The following is an 11,386-nucleotide window of genomic DNA, read 5'->3' on the forward strand; positions in this document are numbered from 1 at the left end:
TGAGTCGACAGAGTATAGCACAAAATTGGTGCAAAATTTGAAAAAACTTTTTTCTACAAAGTTGGAGACCATGACGGTTCCAATAGGTCTCGCAAGCATAATTATAAAATTTGACTTTAATGAGGAGAAATCATGCATTATATGCAAAAAAATACTTGCTTATTCCTAAAATTGTCTCTACACAAAAATAGACTTTAGCTTTTTCTTGTCTGAACAAAAGCATTGCTTCTTATATAAAAACAAGAGAAAGAAGAACAAAAACTCCCTTGCATCCTTATAGAGAGAGAACCCATGGTCGTAGATCGAGCATGTCACTCTGATACCATTGTTATAGAAACTTGAACAAAATATTTAAATACCAGTAATCCTTCAAAACAACTGATTTGGGCCGCGAAGCAGCCCGTTTTAAGAGCGAAAGAGACCCACTTTAGGCAGGTCGCGCGAGCTCGTGGACCTTGAAGATACCTTCAGAGTTGGGTCTCTCTCACACCCCCTCCCCACACTCTCACTCCCTGCTCAACTTCTACTAGAAGAGTTAAACTTTTTGGCCTGCGAGAGGCAAGCGAGAGAATTTGGGTGGAGTTTTTTGACAAGTTAAAAGTGATGAGTGAATGTAGAGGTGGGTGAGGGGTCATCATAATATATCCAGTGCCATTGTTTGGTCTTCCAAGTTCACACGATCAAGTTCTCTCATAGCCCGCGCTGATGATGCCTCTTAGTAGCTTGGTTCGCCAAAGATAGCAGCTACAGTCAAACTTTGATACTCACCAAGTATGTGCCCGAGGAAGTCAGATAAAGATAATGTTAGAGGTGAGTCTCTGTAGTTGAACTGGGATGAGATAGACATGGCATGTATGTGGTGAGGCAAACTACAGCGCACCTCAATTTTAATTAGTTTTTTTTTGCTACTTGGTCAATTGTGTGCGCTACAATAGACCATGGTTGCTCTTTTTGACCAACCGTGGTCAGCAACCATGCTTGTTCATGCGTGTGAGGTATCATTGGCAAGCCATCCTGGAATAACATTCCACTTACCCTCTCTTTATTTAACTAAGCACTTTTAGTGTGGTTTGTGTTAGTCCCTTCCCCATTCTTTAGTGGCTCTTATCCCATTTCCCTTTTGATGACTAATAACAAGTCTTGAGTTTGAAACTTGTCGCAGGGATCCGTACCGTGCGTCTCTTCTTCTTCTGCTTTCCGTGGCTGCATCGGCTAGTAGGGTAGGCTGTCCATTTTTGTGAAAGCCTATCCGTCTCGTGATGCTCATAACGTTTTTGTGAAAGCCTATCCGTCTCGTGATGCTCATAACGATTTAAAGTAGTACCCTTATCTGATGGGATCGCAGAGGTCTGACATCAACATACCATAGACAAAATTGCTACCCATAATTCCTAGCACAGAGAACTGGTCATTCTATCATCACCCTTTGACGCCAACAGGTGTGCATAAAATTTGATATGCTTGCAATCTTAAATTGTACAGGGCAATGCAACTGCATTGCTGGGCCAACAATAAGTTGATTATATATATTGAGGAGCTGGTAAGTTTTTGAGCTGAATGCAGAGAAAGCCCACCTTGACTAGAGACCAATTATGTAAGCCTATTTTTTTCATGATTATCTGTTCTTAAGCTATTTATACTGTTGCTCTACTCATGAGCATCTGCAATTGGTTCAAATCGATGAGAACAGACTCCCATTTTCTTGATCACCTTGCGGAGACATTAAGAGAATATGGCTGCCCAGCACCACCTTGTGAGATATGGCCCGAGCTTGCATATTCGCCCAGCGAAGTAGACGACTCGAAAATGAAGGCAAGCGCCTTCTCGATCCTATCGTGGGCCAAACTTGGTGATGGGATCCTGAGCGCAAAATGGAGGCCCTGAAAGAGGTCGGACAAATTGAGTTGTTCCAGCATGGTGATGCGGCCCTCTAACATGTGGACCACTGTCTCCATGGAAGGCCTCTGACTAGGATTTTCAAGCAAACACAAGAATGCTGTCTTCATCATCATCTTGGCTTGCACCATCTCTTCGAAGGTCTCCACTCCTGCGATATGTTTCAAATCGGCCTCTTGTGCACCCCCTTCATGCGTCATGCGAAGGTAGAGCCACGCAGGAAAGTAGAGCTTCTCTTGCTCTTCAACCAAGGAAGGGTCGAGGTTCCTGCGTGCACCAAGTAACTCCAGGAGTAGCTTTCCATAGCTGAAGACATCACACTTCGGGGAGATTTCCGACCCCTCAGCAAGCCACTCGGGGGCAAGATATCCTGGTGTGCCTCGCATAGTTGTGATTACGTGTGTCTCATCCCTGCCCATCAATGTTGACAGCCCAAAATCTGCCACTTTGGCCACAAAGTTATCATCCAACAAAATGTTTTCAGGTTTGATGTCCAGATGAACCACAGTATCTTTACACTCTCCATGAAGATATGCAAGGCCTCTTGCGGCTCCAACGGCAATGTTGAATCTGTGCTTCCACAGCAAGGGATTACCAGGCTTCTGTTGACCTCTTGCGGTAAAGAGCCACTGGTCTAGAGAGCCATTGGTCATGTATTCATACACTAAAAGCCTGTGGCTGCTTCCTTCGGCACAATACCCTACCAGTTCAACCAGATGATAGTGATGCACTCCCCCCAAGATAACCACTTCGGCTCGGAACTCCTTTGCCCCTTGCCTCAAGCTCTCTAATCGCTTAACAGCCACCTTGGTTCCATCTTGAAGAGCACCAGCATACACAGCTCCGAATCCACCCTTCCCCATCTGCTCACTGAAATTGTTGGTGATGGACTGAAGCTCTTTGTAAGAAAACCTCCTAGGCAATCCTGGTACATGGCTCCATAACGCATCCTCTGCATCTGCATCATCATCTGCCCCATAAACTTTTGTGTAGTACATGACTAAAGCTGCCACCAAGACCGCCAGGATGAGCAGAGCGACTGCACCAGACACCAGACCAATCACCAGCCTTCTTCGATTTGAGTTGGACTCGACGGCCTCTACCTTGAGAAAAGCTAAATAGCTACTGTTCAAGGAACCCTGCAAGCTGCTGACAAATTGACTGGCATGAAAGCAAGACTTGGAATGATCATGCCAAAAGGCGGCGAGACATGAGCAATTCTGTAGACATGCGTCCTGGCAAGCACCTTGTGATGTGAAATTGAGAGGGGTAGAATACTTGTTTGGAAAATAGTCCACACCCTCGACTCTCAGGAGACGCTGACCTGCAGAGTTCATCGATGTATTGCAACTCAAGGTGCGCATCAGCGGGCAGCCCTGCGCATGGTTTGAGGGGAATGAAGATGGGAAAGATCCATCGGAACTGGAGGGGCATTCGCAATTCGAAGGGGCCGAGCAGATTCCATATGGTCCACAGAAGTTGGGAAGAAGGCAGTTATTGTTGCTGAAAAGCTCATAGATTGTAGTCCAGGGTGAGCCTATTGAATAGGCAAGCAGGTTACCATCATACTGCAAGGACAGGATGATAATGTCATCATTGCCAATGGTTCCATAATTAGAAAATTGGGCCTCCTGCAAGCTAGCAGCAGTACCATTATTAGCATCACACAGATCGGAGGAGTTCGACCCTTGCTGCGATGTTTCAAGCATGAGACCACCCTCGGGATCCATAAAAGCCTGGGTCAGGTTTTTGCAAGTGTGGGTGATGCCAAAACTATCATTGCGGCCATAATAGCTCCACAACCAGTAAGGCAGAGGTGATCCAGGATAGCCATCATAATAGAGAGCAAGACCTCCTGCTTCCATCACTAGGCGATATATGCCATCTGAGGGGTCTGAAGTCGATGCCCAGCTAACAAGACTCATACCTGGTTGGAAAAACTGAGGGGGAGCAAGGGTGTGAGTTGGGTTATCAGAGCTTTGCCAGAGCGTGGTACTGGCAGAATCAGAGAGCATAAGAGTGCCAATGGGTACACTAAGACCAGAAGGCTTGGTGGTGAGGTCCATGGAGACGGTGCCGTTCCAAGCAGAGGTAACATTGGAAGACCAGGCAAGCGACCCATCCCCATCGAGCAAGATAAGGTTTCCCGACGTCTGATTGAGGGAGAGGGAGAAGTTGCGGGAGACTGGGTGATGACGATTGGCCATCCACACGATGGCCCCCATCTGGATTTGGGAGGCCTGCTTGAAGACGAGGGAGGCGAGAATGAAGGAGGAGTTGGAAGAGGGGCGCGCTGGTATGAAGAGCAGCCATGACGATGGTTGCTGTGTGTCAACCGTGTCCGCCATGTAGGCTACATAAGCTTCCATTCCTCCATAAGCGGTGAGAGACAGGCGGTTGGGGGAGAGGGAATCCAAGCCGGATATGGTGAACTTCTGAGTTGCCCCGTCCGTGAACCGCACTGCACTGTGAAGAAGCAGCAGAGAACACAATCCGACAAGCAGCAGCAGGGCACAATGCGGCATATTGGTGATGAAGGGGATGATGGTTTCCTGTTTAACCTTTTAGAATGGCCCCTTCAGGTTTGGAGAACGTTTATAAAAACATTTTGGCTTGACGCGCTTCCTACTTTGAACTTTCATCGGTCAAAGTTCAAATTCAAAGGATGCTAAAAAACCTTTTAGAAGTCACCGAAGAATCCATCTCCACAGTTTCTTTATTTCCTTTTTTTGAAAGGAGAAATTTTATAAAAAGATGGCGTTAGAGTGCCCTACTATATGGTACAGGGCAAACCGTACATATAAAAAAACCAAGGTGTACACATCCCATAAAAGGAGGGTACATACATGAAGACCTTTGAGATGGTCTATAGCAAAATGAATAAAGCCATATACAAGAGAACTTACTGCACTTTGGTGAAATTTTAGCAAGTTCGATACAACTTGTATCCATATTTGTACTCATAAATTCTATATCATATAATCATTCTTCGTTGAGTTTCATGGCACATAATACGCTATATAACTAATAATACAGTGTTCGCACTTTTTTGGTTCATAACAAAGTAAGGCTCATGCTAAGATAAGATTGTATTCTCTTCAAATTGGCTTTTTGACAACTGAATCATGGTAGGTTTGTAGCTTAGATGAAAATTTCATGAAACATCTACAATTTTCTATCTTATGATAGTTTTTTCAAGGAGTTGTAAAGGCCACATTGTGCAGGCCAATTTTCTCATACATGCAGTCTTACTACTTCACAGTTGTGTCCACAATCATCCTAGTGTGGCAACTTTTTCTATGTGGAATTATAAATGTAGAGGACCAAATTCTATCAAAAAATATATATCCTTAGTGGCAATTGTAAGTGTAGCTATACAAACATCAATAATAGGTAAATAGAATGAGAAAACATGCAATATTTTTATATCTAATTTTATGTCTATAATAAAAATTGTGGTCCTACAACAACCATAAATTGCGTCAACAATCGATTGAACTTCTTGTGGAAAATAGGTTGGTTGGCTAGAAAATTTTCTACACTCCTTAGTATGTGATTCCCTAGATAATTTGGTATTTTTAGTAAAACGCACCATTACATCTTCTTTAGAAGCTTCCCATGATCGAATATGGAGGATTTTTTGCCTTATTTATTTTTTCCATAAGAATTTGCCATTGAACTTCAAGCTCACAAAAGGATTTTGAAGAATGACAAGTCTACTACGAGTATCAAATTTTTTTTCCAAAACACTAAAAGGACACTTTTGTAGTCGTGCTAGGTTACCAAACTAATGTTAAAAGCTTTTTGGTATGGCTAAAAATTTCACTGCAACAAAGTTGTAACTCCACATAGACCATGGTGGAGAATATATGTTTGCATGACTTTAATGCTTTCATTGGTGAAAAAGGCATTACGCATCATTGTATTGTGCCGTGTACACCTCAACGAAAAGGTGTTGTTGAGAATAAAAATCTCACTCTTTTGGAAATGGCATGTTGTATGACAAGTTGTGCATGTTGTAAGGTAAAGCATCTTCCTGACAAGTTGTGCATGGAAGATATCATGGGTGCAAACTATGTATTGCATAGGTGTCCCACTAAGGCATTAAGAGTTGTTACACGTTCATTTAATTGGGTATCTCTTGGTGTCTACATATGTGGCTGAATAAAAATCTTCTATGGGGGTCTTTGTGACCCGAGGTATATGCAATTGTATCCCCACTCTTGTATCATTTTGAGCTGACACATGAATGGTCGTCCCAATATGATACCACACTTTGGACTTGTGCCAAAATCTACCACGACAAAGGTGTGCTCATATTCTATGGGATATCAGGTCATAACTACCTGCTCAAAGAGCCCTATCCATTGTTGTATGTATTCATTCACAAGCTGAAGCTTTATACATGTATTGCACACTATTGGTCTTCCCCATTTTTCCCAGGTTTGTTCGGTAGCTGTGGCAACTCCAGATCCACTGTTGAGTATAGCTAGGGTTCTGACATCTTTGTACTCAATTGGTAGAGTTGTGTTACCATCATCTCCCTCACAATATCCTCCTACTTTGTTGATGGGACCTGGTTGTAGCAATGGCTTGGGGTTATCTCTGTCTTCTATTTCTCTTTCCAGAGTAGCTACGATGTTTTTAACTCCCATCTTCTCGAGGATATTCGTCATGTCTCTCCACAAGCTTGTTTTACCTTCAATATGTCTACTAAAGGTATAATATACCTCACTAGGGTCGATAATAGTTTTTGTAGGTTCCTTGAATCCAATCTTGGTGGCATGGGTTTCCATTGTGAGGGTAGAATGTGCACTTTAGACCTATCCTCGTGCTCTCCTAAGTATGAATGTAGGGTTTTGAGTGATTCGGGTTCGCTATCTTTAGATTTCTAAGAACCCATGTCTCCATACAAGGATCTAAGCTTTAAATTTAGCATCTGTTTATCTACGTCCACTTCCTCCAATTAGAGCAGATTCAAGCATTGCGCTTCCATCTTTAGCATCCCTAATGGCTTATCAAAGCTTGTCTGGACATTCTTTCTTCAACTTCTAGTACTACCAAAGGCTCAAACGTTATGCTTGGCATAATGCTAGGCGACGGATCGGTTGAATTTTGTCACTCTATGAGAAATATTTTTCTTTTTAGTAATCTACTTTGTTCTGCTCCCTACGTGCATACTTGACTCCATTTTTGGAGGGCTTGAAGACCTTATCCAATATACACTTCCCCCGGATTTTACATTAGGCTCTTTGGGTGCAAAATTTGGTTGTTCTACAACTTACAGAGTAGGGTGTGGCTGGTTGTACTCGTGGATAGGCTTGGACATGTTCTCATTCTTTTTGAGTGGCCAACTCTGCTTTTTTGGCCTTTTCCCTTGTGCGTCTAGCTTTTCATGAGCCCCTATGGCATTTAGGACCATAGCTAGAAAATTATGCCTACGTCTCCTTGTTATACTCTCCGTCCTTTTTAGCTTGAGCCTTGGTGGTCACGTTGGGACCACTGCTTTTGGCTCTGAAGCACTGGGTAATGTGTTGACACTAACCTTTCACACAGATTTGCCCTTGTGCACAGTGTTCCTTGGACAATCTACAAGCAAGTGCAAGTTTGCACCTACAAAATCATTTCCCTGTAGGTCCTCTATATCGTGGGCAATCCATCAAATCATGATTGCCATCACATTTGATACATATCTTGGCTCTGGGTTCTTGAGGTTTTGGTTTTGGCTCATCAAACAACCTAACTCCTCCATTTGCTATGAAGAGCAACATTTTCTTATCAATTTGGAACTGGTCATCAAAGCTTGACATTTTGGGTTCTATGATCGATATGTGAAATGAATGCCTTATGTTTCTCGGAGGTGATTGACACATGGTATCGTCCTCCCTATTATATGGCATTATTGGCACAAGGGTTGCATATCTTTGGGTGGGTGTACAAATCCCATGTTATGAGCCTCAATTTGACAAGAAGGTTGATACCTCACTATTAGCGTGTTGTGGTGGTTGGTATGGCTACACTATTGGCCTCTGAAAATCTTGAGTTTGATATCTAAGCCTATAATAGTCCTCTTGCACAATGTAGGTTTGTGAATAAAGTTCGGTGCCAGACCACTCTTGCAGTCCTGTTTGTGTTCAATCCACATGAATTGGTATCTCATATGTATCTCACATTTTCTTGAAGATCAAATCCACTAGAACCTTGGTGTTTGAAGGTTGGTCTGGCTTCACATCACTGGACGAGTCTAAGCTTGCAAATTTAGTATTAGAACCCACTTATGAGTCTTTATATTTGTTTATATTATCCACTAAATCCATAGCTTCAAGGGTGCATGATCTAGCGTGGCACATCTCTTCATGTATACATCCTTCTTGAGGTGTTTGTTGGTCAACCCTTCTTAAAAATATTAGATAAAATGCTCCTGGGTTAGGCATTCAGCTTCTAGACATCTAGCAATGTAATGTTTCAACTAGGGTCACATCTGTCACAAATTCTCCTATTCCCTATTTGAACTTATGAATCTACATCAAAGTATTCTGCCTGATGCCTCTCTTTAAAAACTTATCTATGAAATCATGTGTCAATGCAGTTATATCATTGGAACTCAATTGATCCAAGGTTTGGAATCACAAAAGGGCGCTGCCTTCTAGAGTTAATCCAAATCCTTCAAATTGGGTATAGAAATTTGTGACTCCTTCTGCTCGTAGTACCTACTTGAATGTCACTACATGTTCGTACGGATTTAATATGCCGCCAACACTTTCTTGACCCACTTTTGAAGCTTTGATGGTCGTACAATCTTTTGATAGGCATGTGTGGGTGGTACAGCCATCATGGGGTTGTATGTAGCTGCATGAGCCATGTAGTTTGGTTCGTGTGGTCGCATTGGCCCTTGGTTGGCTAGATGACCCACCATTACCTCCTATGGTTTTACATCCTAGTTTGGCATTTATGACATTGGAATCTTTTGATTGAAGTTTTGGCATCTCTTTTCTCATTTTGTCTTCATCTTGGGCCTCATATCTTGGTTATACCTCAAAAGGATTGGTCGATCTCCTTGACACCCCTCGCATGGAAAAGATGCAATTTTATATTTTAGGCATGAGATCTAGAATTGCTATACCCATGTTCGTGTATCCATTAGACTCATGTGGTAGTATCATATGATATGACTGGCCATGTGTATCTAAGAACAAAATATTAGTGATTCTTGTGCCACTCTACCATACAAAAATGTATAAATCTTGTTCATTTGAGGTCACACGACTATCCTGGGGTTCTTGATCTTGTAGAATGCTCCTGTACCATCCTCATCATGGTAGTAAAGGACTATGGTGGGGTCGTCGAGATCAAATTTTTTTGACTCAGAATAAATCTACTTGCCTACACCCATCAAAATTTGGCATAGACAGTATTTGCACAATTGTCTGTGTCCACCAGCCTTCCTACTTTTCCTCCTAATGCATATACCTCAAGCGGGTTGTCCACTACCTGATACATCATGCCATCTAGTCCAAAATACCTATCTCCATGGTAGGATACCTGCGGTCTATCTAGAAAATACACTAGATGGTTTTCAATGCAAACTAAGAATCTACCAAGAGAATGTTGGTCTATCTTTGCTTAGTATGCGTTTACGTATTGGAACCCAAGCCACATTTTGGCCTGGTTTGGCTCATGATTCACACAAAAATTTGTGAGGTGCTGAGGTTTGACTACCCCTTGCCAAATTTGAGCCAGAGTTCAACAAATTTCAAAACTAATTCTCCATCCTTGGCTCTAAACTAGTAGGCCCACTCTGCATTATAAGTCTCTTATCCTGGCATTTGATACATCTTGTCCATGTTGCCACTACTTAACTAAGATATTGCACTTGATTTTGGCCTTTAAGCTCGTAGGTTTTGATTGTTTTTCTCTAGTGTAGAGTAGCCACGTTGTGGATTCCATGAGGGTATGTAGACCAATTGATGCCCCGGGAAGTAGCAAGCTAAGGGTGTCCACTTTTTGTTCACTCCCCAATCCTTAGGAGGTGGAAAAACAAGCTTTTTAGCACACAAAAATGCAAATCTCACCTACTTCCCTATGGATCTAGTCTTTGAAGTCTTTAGACACAACATCACACTTGCTATTGTGCACACAATCATATAGTCTGATCGAAAATTCGATGCACACACAAAAAATTTCTTTGTGTCACACGGCATGGTTCCAGGGTGGTCACACCTTTGTCACGAACAGAGAGTGTCATATTAAATTCTAAATTTCTCACTCATTTTAGATTAAATGTTATTGAAACTTTGTAAATGGTCTCTTTACATTATGTAGAGCTTAACTTGATTTATTGGTAATTTTTTGAATGATTTATGTAATTATAAATAATTATTTATAATAAATAAAGTCATAAAATACATGCATTTTAGTAGCACACCACATTTTTTTAGTATTTTGAATAATTAAGCAAATCCAATTCGGTGGAAGGTTAGTAGGCACATAAGGGTGTGTGGTTGAATCATCAAATCCCAAATCCAACGGTTAGATTTAGGAAGATTGAAGTTTAATTTTTACTTTTACTCCTTTGAGGATCAACAAAGAATATTAAAAATAAATCTAGTAATTCTCAAACATGACCAAATATCTCAAAAATGTCAATATTTTTAGTCCTCCGCATGATGAATAAGAGGAAAAAATTTTGGTTAAATTTGAGTAAGGGAAACGTACGATATGGCCTCCAAGAGTGAAATCTCCCTTTTGTGGGGGAAAAAGGGCCACCCAAGCCTAATACCAAGACAAGGTAGGCTTGGTATTAGGCTTGGTGAGGTAGGCTAGGAGCATCACCAACCCTAGTGGCAATCCTTTGGAGTGTTCATGCTGCCCATGTGGAAGGCTGAGTCATCAAGGAGATGTGATATCACTCCTTGCCATGTCACCTTACATTGCCACACGTGCTGCCACATCAGCCACATGTGCCACCTCATCATTCCACATCATAGGAACTCTTGGAGCCATGTCATCACACCTTGCCACCTTGGCATACCCCGTCAACCTTGCCACGTCACCAATCCCTCCACCTCAATTTGCCATGTCAATCTACCACCTCATGAATGCCAACTCATCCTGCCACATCACATTTCCACGTCATGGAAGAGACTCATATATTCCACACCGTATTGCCACATCATGACCATGCATGGTGCCACATCAGCCACATGTATACACATCATGATGTGCGCAAGGCATAAAATACCTCAATCGAGGTTTATGACCGCGATGTGCGAGGCATAGAATACCTCGATCGAGGTTTATGACCTGTGTGAGGCATAGAATACCTCGATCGAGGTATATGACCATGGGGGTATGTACCTCGATTGAGGTTTATACCTGCGTGAGGCATTGAATGTTGAGAGTTCACGCTCAACATCATGTGATCATGTGTGCATAGCACCATCACGTGATCATATGTGCATAGCACTAACCTTATAGAGTGCTATAAAGG

The 11,386-nt window shown here is 42.2% G+C and overlaps 1 protein-coding gene across 1 annotated transcript; it reads right to left on the reverse strand.

Moving 5' to 3' along the window:
- Positions 1-1,541: 1,541 nt before the first annotated feature.
- On the reverse strand, positions 1,542-4,596 carry LOC147903191 (G-type lectin S-receptor-like serine/threonine-protein kinase SD2-5). The gene has a single exon (XM_087372810.1). It carries the CDS (start codon positions 4,419-4,421, stop codon positions 1,707-1,709), a length of 2,715 nt encoding a protein of 904 aa, XP_087228936.1. The 5' UTR covers positions 4,422-4,596; the 3' UTR covers positions 1,542-1,706.
- Between the last annotated feature and the right edge of the window lie 6,790 nt (positions 4,597-11,386).

This window comes from Dipteris shenzhenensis, chromosome 3 (assembly GCF_047967505.1).
Source record: "Dipteris shenzhenensis isolate YYH24624 ecotype China chromosome 3, Dip_SZ_1.0, whole genome shotgun sequence".
Classification (NCBI taxonomy): domain Eukaryota; kingdom Viridiplantae; phylum Streptophyta; class Polypodiopsida; order Gleicheniales; family Dipteridaceae; genus Dipteris; species Dipteris shenzhenensis.